This window comes from Schistocerca americana, chromosome 8, assembly GCF_021461395.2.
Source record: "Schistocerca americana isolate TAMUIC-IGC-003095 chromosome 8, iqSchAmer2.1, whole genome shotgun sequence".
Taxonomy (NCBI): domain Eukaryota; kingdom Metazoa; phylum Arthropoda; class Insecta; order Orthoptera; family Acrididae; genus Schistocerca; species Schistocerca americana.
In genome coordinates, this window is record NC_060126.1 from 140,921,473 (window position 1) to 140,941,314 (window position 19,842).

At 38.5% G+C, this 19,842-nt stretch overlaps 1 protein-coding gene across 2 annotated transcripts in view; it reads left to right on the top strand.

Annotated features, from left to right (window-relative positions):
* The window catches only part of LOC124545417 (myb-binding protein 1A), a 110,343-nt gene that overhangs the window by 40,669 nt on the left and 49,832 nt on the right, over positions 1–19,842 (top strand). For both annotated transcript variants that reach the window (XM_047124334.1, XM_047124335.1), the window contains 2 exons: positions 7,906–8,036; positions 11,090–11,244. In XM_047124334.1, the coding sequence (XP_046980290.1) occupies positions 7,906–8,036; positions 11,090–11,244 (286 nt within the window). The remainder of the gene's footprint in view (positions 1–7,905; positions 8,037–11,089; positions 11,245–19,842) is intronic.

A 19,842-nucleotide genomic window follows, 5' to 3' on the forward strand; every position in this document is an offset into this window, starting at 1 on the left:
GTAAAACTTCATTTGACAGGTTCTTGAACATTACTAGTCAGTCTTGAACCTGTAAGGATGGGATTAATAGTACAGAATGGAAATACTTAATCGGCATGATAGCATTGTGGAAATGGGCAACCAACTCGAGTGACATATGTTAGAAGAGAGATGTTTTGCACCACAGAGATTCTTACTGTTCAGATTGATAGAGTACAATTTCCTAGATTTTGAGAAATGTAATACTCACAAATTGCTCGTTACTGTAAAATTGGAAAAATTAAATCTATACTGATGCTTACTGATTTTCTACATCCCCACATATCATTTATGAATGGCACATAGAGGTGATTCAAATTATTTTGATACATAATGAGGCCTCCAACACACACCATTAAGAGGCTTGGAGGATCTAAGTGTTCTTATGAAGAAAATGTGTTGTGTATGCTTCAAGGGCACTCGCCTAGCCTTCTTAACTGATTTATTAACTTTTGTAACTATAGTTGCTATAATGACATCATGATTACTAATCCCCTTTCCAATACTGACGTTGTCAATTAGGTCTGGTCTGTTTGTGGCTACAAGATCTAAGATATTTCCGCTATATGTAGGCTGCTGAACTAGTTGTTAAAGATAGTTCCCAGGAAACGTGTTAGAAGTACTTTGCATGACTGTCTGTACCCCCTGCAGTGAATCCATATACTGGGTGAGTCACCTAACATTACTGCTGGATATATTTCGTAAACCACATCAAATACTGACGAATCGATTCCACAGACCGAGCGTGAGGAGAGGGGCTAGTGTAATTGGTTAATACAAACCATTAAAAAATGCACAGAAGTATGTTTTTTAACACAAACCTATGTTTTTTTAAATGGAACCCTGTTAGTTTTGTTAGCACATCTGAACATATAAACAAATACGTAATCAGTGCCGTTTGTTGCATTGTAAAATGTTAATTACATCCAGAGATATAGTAACCTAAAGTTGACGCTTGAGTACCACTCCTCCGCTGTTCGATCGTGTGTATCGGAGAGCACCGAATTACGTAGGGATCCAAAGGGAACGGTGATGGACCTTAGGTACAGAAGAGACTGGAACAGCACATTACGTCCACATGCTAACGCCTTTTTATTGGTCTTTTTCACTGACACACATGTACATTACCATGAGGGGTGAGGTACACGTACACACGTGGTTTCCATTTTCAATTACGGAGTGGAATAGAGTGTGTCCTGACATGTCAGGCCAATAGATGTTCAATGTGGTGGCCACCATTTGCTGCACACAATTGCAATCTCTGGCGTAATGAATGTCGTACACGCCGCAGTACATCTGGTGTAACGTCGCCGCAGGCTGCCACAATACGTTGTTTCACATCCTCTGGAGTTGTAGGCACATCACGGTACACATTCTCCTTTAATGTACCCCACAGAAAGAAGTCCAGAGGTGTAAGATCAGGAGAAAGGGCTGGCCAATTTATGCGTCCTCCATGTCCTATGAAACGCCCGTTGAACATCCTGGCTAGGGTCAAGGGTAATCCTAGTGTTAATTGCGGAATGTGCAGGTGCACCATCATGCTGATACCACATACATCGACGCGTTTCCAGTGGGACATTTTCGAGCAACGTTGGCAGATCATTCTGTAGAAATGCGATGTATGTTGCAGCTGTTTGGGCCCCTGCAATGAAGTGAGGACCAATGAGATGGTCGCCAATGATTCCGCACCATACATTTACAGTCCACGGTCGCTGTCGCTCTACCTGTCTGAGCCAACGAGGATTGTCCACGGACCAGTAACGCATGTTCCGTAGATTCACAGCACCGTGGTTTGTGAAACCCGCTTCATCGGTAAACAGGTAGAACTGCAATGCATTTTGTTAATGCCCTTTGACAGAATTGCACTCAATGATTAAAGTCATGACCATGTAATTGCTGATGTAGCGACACATGAAACGGGTGAAAGCGGCGATGATGCAGTATGCGCATGACACTACTTTGACTCAGTCCACCGGCTCTCGCAATGTCCCGTGTACTCGTGTGGGTTCATGGCAACAGCAGCTAACACACCAACTGCACCTGCTTCTCCTGTGACGGGCCTGTTACGGGCCCGTTTGCGTGCTACGACCATACCTGTTGCATACAGTTGGCGGCAGATGTTTTGCAATGTGCGGCACGTTGGATGCTCTCTGTCCGGGTACCGTTCTGCATACACCCTGCAGGCTTCGGCTGCATTTCGTCGACACTCGCCATAGATGAGTATCATCTCCGCCTTTTCAGAGTTCGAATGCACCATGGTCACAGTTCCTACAACGCTACACTATCACAGACGTCTGGTAACACGGTGTACTGCAGTTGGTCTGCGTGTGGAGATGAGTGCAGAATAACAATAGCAGCAAGCGCTATATGCGGACACTGCGACAGCTAGACCAAACCACAACAGTGCACTACAGCCACACACGTAAACACGGTCGTCATCGTAAACATGTCCCTGCAGATGCTGCTCGCCGACCGTGGCCCGTGTTTGTTACAACACGCAACTGAACGTCGGAGGTTTCAAGCGTCAACTTTAGGTTACAATATCTCCGGATGTAATTAACATTTTACAATGCAACAAACGGCACTGATTACGTGGTTCCATTTTAAAAAAACGTAGGCTTGTGTTAAAAACGTACTTCAGTGCATTTTTGTGTGGTTTGTATTAAACAATTACACTAGCCCCTCTCCTCACATTCGGTCTGTGGAATCGGTTTGTCAGTATTTGATGTGGTTTACGAAATATATCCCGTGGTAACGTTAGGTGACTCACCCTGTATATTCCAGTCTGTCATCAGTAGGTTAGTCACCTCCAACTAGTTTTGCATGGTCTGTTTATTTGTGTGTTACTGGCTGTAGATTTTCTTTGAATGACTCTAGAACTGTCACAGCAAAATCGGGTAGCTGGTTAAAACATCTAACAATCAGCTTGATGTCACCTACACCTGTTATGTGCGATGTGATAACTTCACTGTCACAGAATAATTTGCACACGAGCATGTTCCTGGAGCGTAGTAAATTCAAGAACTTTGTTAAGAGTACTTCTACAATTTTCTGATAAAATTTTAAGAGTTGAAGTATCTTTAACCTGAACGTGGTCTTACTTCCCTCACTTTATATTAACAAGGACTTCAGGACTGCAACTTTTGCCTCAAAAGTAAATCTAATAGTTGCAGCTATGTATCATTTCCCATTGGGAAACTGGGAAAAGTACTTTAAAAAATTGCAGTGTTTTTATACAAAGTAAGTGCATTGAATTTCCATCATATTTGTAATATTTTGATTTGGTGTTTTGTTTTTCAAAATGATACGAAATTAGTGTATGCTATAAAATGATATGGCAGACAGTGTTTTATGGCAACTGTACTTTATTTAAAACAAGAAAACATCCCAACTGAATATACAAATTACGCTACAGGTAAGCGATGCGGAATCAATGTGTTTGATAGTTAAATTGTTTTTATTTATTTATTTTTAGATTTTGTAGATCATTGTGACATCATAGAAAAAGAATCACATCAGTTCGTACCTTCTGATTTTCAAAACTCTCTCTCCTTATGTTTGGTTTTTTTAAGGATGCGAGGAATGCATTGACAAATGAACATTGGTCAGTTATGTAGCTCTAGACTGTAAATAAGTTCACGTCATTTTTAGATACACTTGTACTGAGTTTTGAACCAGCCTTATTCTCTGTGGCAAATATACGGTTAAGGAGTGGAGAGCTGGATTTATTCGATTGATACAGTTGAGTGGAACTTCATTCAAATTTCTAATAACAGCTCATCTTCTGCCTAGCAATGAAGGCATAATTACACCATGTGAAGTCAGCTGTAACAGACTCTTGCAACAAGGATCAGCAACGTAGTCTGGAACTGCAAACCGTATTGGTTGCAGGTCCTTAATTGGCAGCACCACAAAAGGCAGGCTAAAGTTGTCTACAAAAGCTGGCGTGATTTACAAACTCTCAATTATATAGCAATGATTCTCTCTTCAGCTCAAAACAACTCACTACTATAATTATGAACCTTCAGAATTCTGAACTGAGTGAAATATTTAAATCTTAATTTTTGGTCTCAAAAAGTTTGTTACTTTAAACTGAACTCCATGTCTAAAAATGTTTTGATAATTTAAAAAAAGGGAACTCTTTGGTTTGAAGGTGTAAATAACCAGATCTCCAAATGATTTTAATTACTTTAAATTTCTTAAGACATGACAAGTATACAGAGTTAATAGATCAGAACTTTGTACATCTGGTCAGCATTGGCCACAATGACACATACCAGGCACCATAACGTAACATACACATGTCAGCGCAGATAAACAGAGAATCAATTATACCAGTCACTCAAGCAACACCCAGTGCCTAGCTATTACATTTACCAATATGGCCCACTAGTATACTTAGCCACATCATGAAAGCACTGCATATACTAGATAGCTTGCCTTACATATAGTATTAGAACTAGAAAGCTCTAGGTTCATGGCAATAGTTTATAGAATTTGTAAATAGCCTTTTGCTCCCTGCATCTGACCCCTGCCACATTCAGAATTTGAAAGAGAATATTCCAGTCAAAATTGTGAAAAGCTTTGTCTAAGTCTACAAGTCTCATGTGTTCCGACATTTATATGGATTCCAAACTGATCTTCCCTGAGATTGGCTTCTACCAGTTTTTCCATTCATCTATAAAGAATTCTTGTTAGCATTTTGCAGCCGTGACTTATTAAACTGATAGTTTGGTAATTTTCACCCCTGTCAACACCTGCTTTCTTGAAGTCTGAGTGTATTTTGCCTGTCTCGTACATCTTGCTCATCAGATGAAAGAGTTTTTTGATGGTTGGCTTTCTCAAGGCTCTCAGTAGTTCTGATGGAATGTTGTCTATCCCCGGGGCCTTGTTTCGACTTGGGTCTTTCAGTGCAGGGGTTCTAATACACATTGACTATAAAAGGCAGCTAATAGACATATCTCCAGAATTAACAAAAGAATTTATTTATGTTTATTTATTTATTGCAATACGTATTCTGTAGATGTTAACACATGGATGTGGAACGAGTAAAAAACATTTAATTCATTATTACATTAGTTTCCATAACGACAATAAACAAAGATTAATAATATAAGTTGGAAACACAATCGGTAAGATAAAATTACACACACAAGCAGAGTTCCAGATATATCATTCTGGTTTTGTCCAAACAACTTTTTACAGGTTACCAATTAATCTGATTAACACAACAAGATATATTGGGGTAGGAATATACAATAGTATTTGGGAAAGAAATTAGCTATTTCTGCTATAGACTACTTCGAGAGAATAGAAACTTTTTTCAAGCAACAACTCCTTTAGCTTATTTTTAAACAGTACGTTTTTGTCTCATAGACACTTTATATTACTTGGAAGTGCATTGAAGATTTTTGTGTATGTGTATTTCACACCTTTTTGCACAAGGGACAGATTTTTCAGGTCACATTGTATGTCACATTTCCTCTTTGCATTATGGTGATGGTACATTTCAGTAGTTTCATATTGAGAAGGATTGTGAAGCATGAATGTCATGATTAAAAATATATTTTGTGAAGTAGTGGTTAGGATCCCTATTTGTTTAAAAAGATTGTGGCATGAGATTCTTGGAGGCACTCCATACAAAATTTGGACAACCTTTTTCTGACTTGTAAAAAACCTTTTTCGATAGTGGTGAATTGCCCCATAAGATTATTCCATAACACATAAATGAATGAAAGTAACCAAAGTAAACAGATTTTGAGACATTGATGTCTCCGATTTTGGCGATTATCCGAATGGCAAATGTTACGGAGCTGAGCCTTTTCAGGGTTTGGTTGATGGGCTGTTCCCAGTTATGCCTACTATCTATATATTTGCCCAAGAATTTCAAACAATCTGTGCGCTCTATCTGCTGGCTCTCACATATAATGTTTATTTCCTGTGGACTTTTGTGACCAGAATGGAAATGAATGTAATTAGTTTTGCTGAGGTTTATTGATAGAGAATGTACTGTGAACCATTTCAGAACATCCGCAAGTAAACAGTTGGCATTTAATTCTAGATCAGAGGGTATCTTACTGTCCATCACAATACTTGTGTCATCAGCTTACATTGTAAAATTGCTTCCTTTGTTTGAGGACAATGGTAGGTCATTGATATATATGAGGAATAGCAGGGACCAAGGACAGAACCTTGTAGAACTCCATATTTTACTGTTCCCAGTCAGACTCTAACCCTTCTATGTGACTATTGTTACCATCTAGCGCTGTTTTCTGTTGTTTGCACTGTAGGTAGACACAAAGACTTTAGACAGATTGCAAAATCAATGTATTTTTGCAAGAGAGAGATAGGCTGGTAGTTTTAACATATGAGGCATTGCCTCTTTTGTAGAGGGGCTTTACAATAGCATATTTCGTCCTTTCAGAGAAGATACCTTGTTTGAGAGAGGCATTGAATATATGAGCTAGGACTTCACTGAACTAATTGCAGCAGGTTTTTAGCAATTTGCTAGAGATGTCATCAACACCAGTTGAATTTTGTGCTTTTAAATAAATAATGGTTTTTCTTACTTCCTGTACTGTTATAGGGGCTATACCTGTCTGCTCTATGGAGTTTGGGAAATGACATTTCAGTATTTTTAATGCTTCTTCTAAGGAGCCATTGTGACCTGCTTTCTCAGCAACACTTAGAAAATGCTCATTGAAAATTTTTGCCACAGTATTTTGATTTTGTACCTGTCTATCTTCATTATTGAGAACAATGTTTTGGGACCTACTGGGGCAATTTGCACCAGTCTCACTCTTTATCTCTTCCCATACAGTTTTGATTTTGTTACTAGATTTATTAATTTTGGAGCACAGGTACAAACTCTTTGACTCTGAATAATTTTGCTTAGTACTTTTCAGTATTTTTTATAGTGATTTAGCTGGGTGTGGTAGTCTGAATTTTTTGTGGCAATGTACAGTTCTCGTTTCCTTTTGCATGGAATCTTAATACCAGTGGTTATCCAGGGCTTTTTGGTATGTTTTGTGGTTTGGATCTTGTATATCCTTTTTGGGAAGTTGCTTTCAAATCTCAGTGCCACTTCATTACTGAAAAAGTTGTACTTTGAATTGGCATTTTCTAAATTATACATAGGTGCCCAGTCTGTGGCTTGGATATATGATTTAGAAACCTGGATAGTTTCTTCATTTACTGTCCCAACTCTTTTCCAGCTAGGGCCACTGTCATTCACATAAATACTTGTGCTGTTTATAGTGAGTCTTTGTCCAGAACTGTATTATTTTCTGACACGACAGTTATAACAGAAGCTTAAAAAATTAGCATCTGTAAGAAAAAATAAACTCTGTCGCAGAGTTACTCATTAACTGGTTCCGCTTAAACCAACTGATCAATAAAACAGCAGTACTAAATTTTCACAGAGAGTGAAATAAAAATGTACAATATGCATGTCTCGTCATCAATAGTTAACCAGTAGGAGACTAAATTATTAGCCCAGCAGATCCTGAGTAATATTAAATGGGCAAAAAATTAAAAAAAAAATCATCTCTGTTCTAGGCTTGTAGAAATAAAAAGGCTTAAAGTATATTTTGAATTTCCATGTGCAATTAAATAAAAACAGCATTTGAGAAAGTGTATCAGTTGGAAATATTACATTGCATTTTGTGATTGTTGTATGCTTTCTGCATTGTTGATTCTCAAATGTAACCTAGAAATTTTATGTAAATTCAAGTAATTTTTTTTTTTTTTTTTTAAATTCACTGTCGTTAGGCATTTGTTGAGCATTTTCAGATTCAAATAACTCATATAATTTTTATTGACTTTGTTCAGAATTGTAGCATTGTTGCCTCTTTGCAGTTTTGTACCTGTCAGCTGTTGTTTTTTCAGACTAATGGGTCATCAAGCCGTTCAAGAAGAGATGGACTGGAAGGTGAAGCAGCTACAGTTTTTTATTAATATAGGATTATTCCACAAGTCTTCATCTGAAAATGAAATTGCTATAAGGACACCCTTGGCAGGTATTTTAAATGTTCCATTTATTATATCATAAAGGGCATCCATCATGGCAAGTTTATGAAGTTAAATGTATTCAGTAGACACTTTTCAGAGAAAGAGACGCCAAGAGCACAACAGCAACAGGTAGTAAATATATATGTGTGTGGTGGTGGTGGTGGTGGGGGAGGGGGGGGGGGGGAAATCTTTTGCCTTTTACCACATGGTCCTTAAATAGAGGAAAATTCTAGCAATATGAGAAGTTCACATCTCAGAGTATCCAACAGTGGAAAATACAGGCTGTTACATCTCAGAGTATCCAATTCTGAACCTATTCTTTGTCTGATGTGCTTGAAAACATTTGCACATGTACGGTAGCTATATCACTAATAACATTGCCAATAGTATGAGGATCCTGGTATAAACTACAATCTAGCTTGCAGTTTTGTTTGGAATTTGTATCTTTTGACATCTGTCAAAATCCAGCACTTCCACATTATCAGTTTGTTTTCACAATTGTACCCTCATAAAAAAATGGCACTTTTCAATTGATCAATCAGATAATACCGTAGTGCAGCAAATACGATTTTTCTGTGACTTTTTCAAAACATTTTCTTGTGCCAGCAATATTGTTTGAGAAATTTAAATACTGTGGTGTTAGGTGTATGGGAAGTAGTTATTATGTATCTGGCCAAAGTAAAAGAATGAAGAGAGTTGCATTAATTGAGAGTAAGTATGAGTCACTATTTTCAACGTGAAGAGAAATCATTATATATGTGCAAAGGAGTCAATGTTGGGTGCTTTTGTCGTTACATTTAGATAATCTACAGTTACATATTCAAGGAATTGAAGGGGTATACTGTGCTGATGATGGTAGAATTATTGTAAGTCTGTTAAGAGATAAAGTAACATATGTAATGAGAAATTGAAATTTTCAAGTTATTTATTAGCTTTGTGTAAATTGATAGTGATATACCTGGGATAAAATGCAAATTGTACAGTTCTGTACAGCAAAGAGCTGACTCCCCTTTAACTATAATATGTGCGGGAAAAGTGACAGCTGAAATCACCTTTCATAACATGTTGAAAACTTGATCTACAGACTGTGTGTTCCAGGTCTCTAAATTTCTGTGTCTTGCACATGTCATTCAGTATGAACATCGGACATTAAACTGTTCAAAAAACTTATTTAGCCCATTTTCAGTATTCTTACCTCTTAATGTTCTGGGCCAAGTCTCCACTGGGGAGAAGTGTAGATCACTGAGAAATGTGTGATATGCACAGGCAGAAAAAAAGCATTTTATCTTATGGCTATTTTTTCCTGTTTCAGTGTTATTTCTTGCAAGCTTGTGTTTCTTCATTGCTTTTCATTTTTCCCTAATTTGAGTACTTGTGTTTGTTGTATTGAAATGAAAATATACTTAGCACTCAAATTAATGTTGTTGACAATAATGCATGGCATTCGTTCATGTTACACTGAGAAGCAAACAGCTATATCAAAATAGCTAAAGAAAAACTTGAGTTTTTCATGCCAAGTACTTCTCTAACTGAACATACTGACCAGTTTTCCATTAAAAGCATGCTTGTAATTTCTAAGGTCTTTCTGAGCCCTTGTGCCACTACTCTGCCATCACTTCACTGTATTGGGGAAACAGCCACTCCCTTTCTGTATTATTTCATGGAAGACAGGCTACCTTCATTGCCATAAAAGTCAATTGGAACTTGAACAGTTTTGTTGCGTGCAGACTTTTCACTTTGTCTACATTTGCTGATGGATAGCTTCTTTTCAACTGAATTGTGTGAAACTAACGTGACTAAGAACAAGTCCAGACTGATTGGGAGGCTCTTATGATTACCAGTTGTCACATACTGCCATTGTCAACTTTAGAATGTTCTGTATCTTTGGAGTCTTTCATTGTGGCATTCTACAATAATAGCTTCTCACTTTACAAGCTGTGTCACTATGAATAAAACACTTCAGCTTTAAGTAGCTGTCTCTTCCATTGTCTGTCTCCTGCTGACGACGGTGGAGATAACTATCAAATGCTCGGGCGTTTTATTTGAAGTGTTTGTAAACTGAGAACATTGTATTCATCCAAAAATGTCACTCCATGAATTCTCAGTGTGCTTGAAGTTGGCATTCCATTCTATTGATGGTGAGAAGTAATGCTGCACTTTTAACTATAGGGGAAAATGCTTAACGATGACATTCCACTCTGTTGAATTTTTACAGGTTCCTTTCTGGTTGTAATTAATTGAATCTAGGTCACAGTCAACTTCAGTATTGGGCAATGGTTTTATCTTCTGGCTGGAATGCTGGCAATTCATATCGACAAGTTATATTTATAACTATTTAACCACACACATAATGTTTCCCATTGAATGAATTTGTTGACTATCCTAGCATCAGATACCAAATAAATATACACATTTTGTGATAAACTGTGAGAAACATTGATTGTCACATAATGCAATGAAAATAATCAGTTCTTGAAAATATCATGTAATTAGATTGATAAAAAAAATCAACACACCAAGCAGTGGCAGGAGAAAAAACATTTAAAAATTAAGAAAATGTGCAAGCTTTTGGAGTCAGTGACCCTTCTTCAGGTAAAAGGGTTGTAAGGGAAGGAAGAGGGATGAATGAAAAGGACTGGCACAGTTGAGAAAATGGGGAGAGTAGTCCTTTTCTTTCGCCCCTCCTCTTTTGCCTTTAGCTGAAAGGAGCCACTGGCTCCTAAACCTTGCACATGTTCTAAATTCTCGTGTATCTTTCCTCCTGCTGCCATGTGTTTAGAAGATTTTTTTATCTACCCTATTATATCAGAGTATGTTCACATTTATTGTCAACTATCAGTCACAGTTCAAAATAAATAACAACTTTCATAATTGTATTATTTTTGTGGAAAATTACTTAGGATAAACAATACTCAAAAAGACATTAATGAAATAAACAAGCTGAAGAATATAAAATATTATAATATAATTTAACAAACAAATTAGAATCATATCTGTTAGACAAGTCTTTTTATTTTGTAGAAGTAATAAGTTAATTATGGAACTGTTTGTTTGTTCCAAGCTGGTGTGAAGGGGTGTTTCTTCCGAGCTCTTGATCAGCGCATGCCAAAACTTGATGACCTCCGGACTCTGTTGAGCCGTGTTACGCATTACATCAATGCACAAATGTTTGACAATGAAGTACCTGCAGTGCTGAGGCAGCCACTTTCAGACAAGGTATTATTTTCTAAGTTATTCCTAATAGTTCCTCTTACGTCTGAAATATAATGGTTCCATGTAAAACTCATTTAATGTATTCAGCAGTAATGAGTATTTCGATTAGGAGTCTAATAATGTTATATTTCTCACAGTTCATAAATTGTTTGTGTAGTTAATGAATGTCAGAAATCCAACAGCTCTCATGAATTGCAGATACACCAATGAGCCAAATTGTTGTGACGACCTGCTTAATACATGTTGCTCCACTTCTGGAACACAGCGCAGAAGCTATTCTGCGTAGCATGCATTTAAATCCTTCATAGGTTTCTGGTGATTTGTGACACCTGTTTCTAAGTACAGGTCATGCAGTTCCCATATATTGCGGGCTTGTGGTCAGTGGATGTTGGAGCTGATGCCCAACACCATTCCAGATGTGTTCCATTGTGTTCAGATGAGGTAAATCTGTTGCCCAAAATGACAAGTTCACTGTGATGCTCCTCAAACTGCTATAGCATGATTCTGTCCCTGTGAACTTGACAGTTATTCTACTGGAAGATGCCATTGCTGTCGAGAAAGATATCAAGTGCGAAGGGATGCAGGTGGTCCGCAGTAGTTTTCATGTAGTCTGCAGCTGTCATAATGCCTCCCAAAAGCATTATGGCATGGAAGGCCAGATGAATGTCCCCAAAGCATAACACTGCCCCCATCGGCCTGTTTCTGTGGCATGATTAATGTTTCGAGCGGCCATTCACGTATCCGGCTATGACCATCGACCTGTTGAGCAGAAAATGTGATTCATCTGACCAGGTAACATGTTTCTGTTGATCCATGGTCCAGTATCACTGATACTGTGCTCATTCCAATGGTAATGGAAAATGTTGTTCAGTTAACAAGTGTGGGCTTCACATCCTTACTATACATAGATTTTAGAGGATGTTTCTCATAGTTGTGAGATTTAACTGCATTTCTCGAGTTCAACATTATTATTATTATTATTATTATTATTATTATTATTATTAATTGCTATAGCATCTGGTTTAGAAAAATGTATATCATTCGGCTAAGGCCACATCAGCCAGACTGTGGTCGTGTGTGTGTGACTTGAGTGTGTGGCGGGGAGGGGGGGGGGGGCAATTTGAACGGGTGGGTTCGTGTATGTTGTCTAATTCCAATGAAGGCCTTTTAGGCCTTGATGTTCGACAATCTTTTTGTTGTGCCTATCTGCGACTTAACATCTCTGGTATATGGTGACTAGCATTAGTCCGTTTCATAAAATTGTCACTATTCCATCCCGGATTATCCATTGTTTACTTTAATGTGTGACATTTTTTTTATCCTGATGTGATTGTAAAACATCTATTATGTGGCCTTTGGCAGAATTTATCATCTGTATCACGCTGAATGAAATAATTTTCTTCCTGTTCAATAAGCAAGTTGTGATAGAGCGTTACGCCATTTGTGGTGTTGGAGTAGCATGTTATTGTTACACAATTTTGCACATATTAATCTCTTAGTAATAAGATGCAATTGTCTGCAGAGGATTGTGTTAAACTGTACACAGCCTAATGAAACACAGGTGTTTTATTCCCAGGGACAACAGGGAAATGTGGGGAAAGATGAGGGAATGTTTTTGCAATTTTAACTAATAAAAACTTATACTCTAATAAAGAATTTTACTTTAGCCCACTACTATAGACGAATACTGCAGCAATAAAACATAAACAAGAGAATTCCACCAAAATAAAATTTCAGTTGCAAAGAAAATGCACCATTTATAACAATAAAACATAGTGCACACGCACAAGTGTTTGCCGACAGCTAAATGTGTCAGTGGCCTTAGGAAGAAGTCTATGCAATACCTCGTAATAACAGACTGCTTTCAATGAGTGTGACCTCACAACTGTTTACATTTGTAACAGGTTGTGAGAAAGTATTGTGAATGCTGGTTTGAGAAGCATTACTTTCAAAGTAAATTTCCTTTTATACAAGATGAATTATGTTGTGTGTGAAAATGTGCAGTGAATTTCTTAAATTACAGAGCATTTTATTCTCGTTAAAAACTTGACATTTCAGAAACAGCAACTTGTAACATTTTGAGCCCAAAAGACCAGCCATTTATGCCATTATCTAAAATATTACTGGCACATTTGTGTTTCATGTATCTTAAAGGGCAGCACACGCTAAAAAAGACTAAACTTCGAGGTTAGTTTTTCAGATTCATTTTCATTCTTTCATACATTACAGGTTCTGCATCAACAATGACAAAAAGTATAATTATGCTTCAAAAAACTGTGTGGTGTGAGTTCTAAAGCAGTTTCACACTTAATTGGCCTTTCCATGGAAAAGTCTAACTGCTCAGTGGAACATGCATTCAGCCAGGTAACCCACAAAATGTTGGTGCATACAAGGGAAACTCCCCATCGCACTTAGTGGTAAGATGGCTCAGTTGATAGTCCATCAAAAACTGAATGCAGATGAAGCCGTACAAATTAGATGCGTTGGTAAGAGATTCTTATCATTTGACACACATACTGTCACTATACCGTGTATGACACAACAGACGTGTATTCTGGTTGTCTTGTTGCCTTATCATCTAGCATTTGCAGTTCCCACTTTTGGCTACTAATAGAGTACTTGCACAGAATCAGCTTGTCCTTATAGGTCCCTTCCTTACACCTCGCTGATGCAAACGGATGTTACACCATGGCACAGACACAAATTTGAATACAGTGATCAGTGATAGAATAGTAATAATAATAGTAAAAAATTGCCGCCAGGGAAGTTTGATCATGGCTCACCTGCTTGACAGTCCAGCATCATGACCACTTCACCATGATGCTGTTGCTCTATCAGCCTGCTCTATATTGCAATTCTTGTTCTTTGACGGTTCACTGTATCTATTTTGCTTTGTTTTCCCCCTCCGTTCAGTACAGTTTATTCCTGTTTTCATGCTTGACCTGTATTCAGGTTTAGGTGAGCTGTCCACTGGCTCCTCTTACCACAAAATCTAAGGCGGGGTGCGGTGCGGAATTTCCCTTGTCAGCAGTGGAATTTATAATCATGTTTGTCAGAAATATTCAGCTGTTGAGATTTCAAGCTGTACGCTTACCATTGTGCGTAACCATACCCTTGGAAAAAACAGCAAAAATATTTGGTGACCAATATTATATGTGAAAGGTTAGCTTTTATTGGAGCTATACTGTATTCATATCGATTTAAAGCATTAATTTTTCTTATTTGTGTGTTCATGCTACTTAATACCGTATTTACTCGAATCTAAGCCACAAGCTGTCAAGTGGACATATCACAGTGTGTTATGATATGTCATGCAGCTGCCACTGTAGCTAACTAATTACTAACTAATTACTTGGTGTTCTGTGGTCACTTTTTTTTAATCTCAGTCTTATATTACATAGGAAAAGCAACCAATTAATGTGTAAATACAAATTTAGTTTTGTTGCATGTTTAATCTCAGTCTTATATTACATAGGAAAAGCAACCAATTAATGTGTAAAAACAAATTTAGTTTTGTTGCATGTTTATAAAAGTTTAATTATAGTACAGGGTGTTCAAAATGAATATACAGGTTTTTAGGCTGTGCAGACAGAAGACAAGTACAAAAATACAGCCTTCCTTTGTTACTGCTGAAATCATGACAAAAGTATTCAATAAAGTTTTGAACTATGAAGAAGCATGGAAACTGATAAGTTAACACAAACATCCCAGTATAGATCAACCCTGGACACCCCCACTCCTCAAAAACAGATGAGTAGTACGTGGAGGAGACGCAGTTTTAGTTTGTGGGGAAATAGGCCAGTGACATGGTTTGGACCTTTCTTCGTGTAACTCTGTCACAAATTTTGACGAACAAAAAATTACATGAACATTCACCTGTTGCTTAACGCACCCTTCCACTAAAAAGGAGCTAATTGCAATTCAGATAACTACAGGTGTTTTACCTGTCTGTCTCGAACTGAACACACAAGACACTCTCCGAATTTTGTATGGTAGGAATCAAGAACTAAGTCAAGAAGTAGCTGAAGACCATGGGTTGTTGCACGAAAGAAATTGGCACTTTGAAATGTGGAACACCATCCAAAATGAGTGAAAATGGTAGAGCTCAAGTTAACCATCACAAAATCTAAGTTCAGACGAACATTTCTGAGTCATACCCCATAAAAACAGATTTAAGAAAGGAGATTGCAGTTCTAAACGTGGCTGTTTCCAAAGGAACAGGTATCAACGTGTATTCAAATACAGAGATATGTAAACAGGCAGAATACGGTGCTGCTGTTGGCAGCGTCTATGTAAGCCAACAAGTATCTGGCACAGTTGTTTGATAGGTTAGTGCTGCTACAATGACAGATTATCAAGATTTAAGTGAGTCTGAACTTGGTGTTGTTGTCAGCAGATGAGTGATGGGACACAGCATCTCTGAGGTAGTGATGAAGTGGGGATTTTTCCCATACAACCATTTCACGAGTGTACTGTGAATATCAGGAATCAGGTTAAACATCGAATCTCTGACATCACTGCGGCCGGGAAAAGATCGCGCAAGAACGGGACCAATGACAGCTGAAGAGAATTGTTCAATGTGAAAGTAGGGCAATCCTCCTGAAAATTGCTGCAGATTTCAATGCTGGCCATCAACAAGTGCCAGCATGCAAACCATTCAATGAAATATCATTGATATGGGCTTTCAGAGCCGAAGGCCCGCTCATATACCCTTGACGACTGCACAACATAAAGCTTTATGCCCCGCGTGAGCCTGTTAACTCCAACATTGGACTGTTGATGACTGGAAACATGTTGGCTGCTCAGACGAGTCTCGTTTCAAATTGTAGTGAATGTATGGGTGTGTATGGATATGGAGACAACCTCATGAATCCATGGACCCTGCATTTCACAAGGGGCTGTTCAAGCTGGATGGAGGATCTGTAATGGTGTGGGTGTGTGTGCAGTTGGAGCGAAGTGGGAACCTAATGTATCTAGATACAACTATTGACAAGTGAGATGAATATAAGCATCCTGTCTGATCACCTGCATCCATTCATGTCCATTGTGCAATCTGACAGAATTGGGCAATTCCAGCAGGACAATGCGACACCCCACACGTACAGAATTGCTACAGAGTGGCTCCAGGAACATTCTTCTGAGTTATCAGCTATCAGCGATTGGACAATAACTTGACCATTGTGAATGCTCTTAGAGAATTCTTTACTCGTTAATTATTACATGTAAGCTGTATTGAAAACCTGTCCTAAAGACGTAATCCTCTTAGACGTCGGCTTGTACTGAACTCTAAACATGATGCACGTACTATTTAATAACGAGTACTACAATGTACGCTTCTGTTAAAACTGAACGGAGTCTACAGTGTTAGTAGTTATCTCTTCGGAGACAATAAAACTTCACTGCCATAATTCTATATAACCTCTATAAAACAAATCGAAGTATTTTAATTAATATTTTCTTTTCATGAATCCTTCGCATTAATTATTGTAACAGTATCTTAGGAAGGTCTGTGCTAGAGTGAGAGATGGAACTAATATGAGAAATATGTAGAGGTAATAAACCGCAAACTTCCGAATAGTATGGCCGTGACCTCAATGTATGATCAGTATATGATTTATATCTTTCGTAGAATACTGTAACTCCCAGGTATATAATTCAGAATCACAAATAAGTTGATAAGGAACCATTTCAGTTGGTGTAGTTGTGGTGTCTTGGTGAACATGTCACTAAAACTTACATCCCTTTAAACGTAAAATATAGAAAATGTATGGTCTTCCTTTCTGGCCCTATGTTTCTGCTGTGGTTTATCAATCAAATCATGTTTTCAATAAGTTGGAGGATCGTACTTGATATAAGAGAAATCAAGGTTTATTTCAGTATTGCAAAAGTCTTAACACAAAGCTCTAAAAAATATAGTATGGTTCAGCATCTCTGAGAAAAACAATATCCTTCCATCCATCTCGTAGTAGATTAATTTCTAGCTGCTAGGTTCGGGCTCTCACTGTCGTCTCCAGTTTTTCAGAAAATTCCCAAACAGAGCGCTCATGTAACTCTCTTGGTTTAATTAAATTTCTTGCAGAATGCACAGAGAGAAAACAAAAGTCCATTTCCTGTCTTGGAAGTGGAAGTGACACGGCGATGATAAATTTGCTCTTGTTTCGTAAACAATGCTTAATTAAGCTCGATTCACATGTTTAAAACCTTGTAACAACGCGACTTGTCGTCTACATGAAACACTAAATTAAAAACGCTAGAAGAAATGAAATGCGAAGATGCTACATTTTCTAAATGAAACAAGTAATCAGGCTCATTTCTCACAAGTTGTGCCTCATAAAGTTTGGGAAAGTTACCTGAAGTTAGCGTGTCAGGAGCATGAAATAGTTACCCTTTCTGGCATCAGTTGTGCTGAGTAATTTATTTATCAAAATTATTTGATAGCACATAGATTGACGGTGTAGTCTACAGTGTGCTACGGAAAGCAAGGTCAGTCTCTGTAGGATCTAGGTTTTCGATCCCATTGCTCCAAACTGAATCGACCTTTGGAAAATTCCTCAAGCAGTAACGCGCATAAATATGATCCCTTAATATGATGCCATGCTGCAACAGATAATGATAACTAACAGTACGCTAATTGTAAATACATAAATCAGTTGAAGGAATTGGTGCAGTAATGAAATATGGCCACTTTATTACCAATGCATAGTTTGAAAACTGCTGTATTATGCTGTGCAAGAATGAGACCTAACAGTGACACCAACTCACAATAACATAGGGAATGGACTCGTCAGTGTCGGGCGTTGGGGTCAGGATACAGACCTGTCCAGGGCTTGCTTTGTTATTGCACCAAACAGTAATCGTATTCTGGCATGTGAAATACTGCCAAGAAGTTAACTGTAGCTTAAGTGAAATGACATCTATTTTTAGACTGCCTGTCATATCCAAAAAAAATCTATTTACGTCTGTGTGCTGATAATGAGAAGTTTACCGTTTTCAAGTACAGGCTCTTTGAATATTCCACTGCACACAAGCATGTAGCTCCCTGAAGTGCATCAAATGTAGTCCATCAACAAAGGAGGTGGCTTACAAAACACTCGTTCGACCTATACTTGAGTATTGCTAATCAGTGTGGGATTCGTACCAGATCGGGTTGACGGAGGAGATAGAGAAGATCCAAAGAAGAGCGGCGCGTTTCGTCACAGGGTTATTTGGTAACCGTGATAGCGTTACGGAGATGTTTAGCAGGCTCGAGTGGCAGACTCTGCAAGAGAGGCGCTCTGCATCGCAGTGTAGCTTGCTCGCCAGGTTTCGAGAGGGTGCGTTTCTGGATGAGGTTTCGAATGTGTTGCTTCCCCCCACTTATACCTCCCGAGGAGGTCACGAATGTAAAATTAGAGAGATTCGAGCACGCACGGAGGCTTTCAGACAGTCGTTCTTCCCGCGAACCATACGCGACTGGAACAGAAAAGGGAGGTAATGACAGTGGCACGTAAAGTGCCCTCCGCCACACACCGTTGGGCGGCTTGCGGAGGATAAATGTAGATGTAGATGTAAACTTTTCTGCTGGCCACCAAACTCCCCAGACATAAACGTTGTTGAGCATATCTGGGATCCCTTGCAATGCACTCTGTAGAAGAGATCTCCACCCCCTCATACTCTTATGGATTTATAGACAGCCCTGCAAGATTCATGGTGCCAATTCCCTCCAGAACAACTTCAGACATTAGTCGAGTCCATGCCACATCTGCGTGCTCGTGGGGGCCTTTCACGATATTAGGCAGGTGTACCAGTTTCTTTGGCTCTTCAGTGTATCATTATCAAACATAGGATTTATACAGTCAACCAGTTGGCTATATAATTCCTATGTTTGAAAGGGAGATTGCTTTTCACCACTGCCGTTCGGTGGTGCATTGGTATACATTATGAGAGAGAATGATACAAGGTTAACCTGAAGAACGTTAAGAAGACTCAAAGACTACATAAACACTGCTGGTCATTAAAATTGCAACACCAAGATGGTTAGCTGCTAACGGAGTTTTATGTGTTGCTCGTATCCAGTATAGGAGATACAATACAAATTAAATTTGTAGGCAATTTGGGGGTATACAGGGTCCAGAATTTGGTATATGCAGCTGCCAACTCCGACGACAACAGTGTCTTTAACCTGGCTAGACATAAAATCAAACCAAGCTTGGATGACAGATTTGGGTATTTTGTTCAGTGCTGCTATAACTCTATGCCAGAGTTCATCAATCATAGTGACTGGGAAATGGTGGCATGTGCCTCTTGGCAACCCATGACCAGATGTTTTCAGTGGTGAAAGATTTGGTGAAGACTACTGGCCAGGAAAGCAGTTTTGAAGTAGGATGAGACAGCAGGGGCAATATTTGATCTTTCGTGATCTTGGTGAACGATAATGAGATGGAGAACACTAAAGATATGGAACGGCCACCATTCTTAGCATGGCAGAAATGTAATGCTTGCTGTTATCGTTTTGCTTACCTAATGACACACCCCATTACTACCACAGATGTACAACCCCCCTCGTTCAGTCTCCTCTGAGTGTCCACATTTGCTTATGTCTGTAGTGATGCTGTACACATA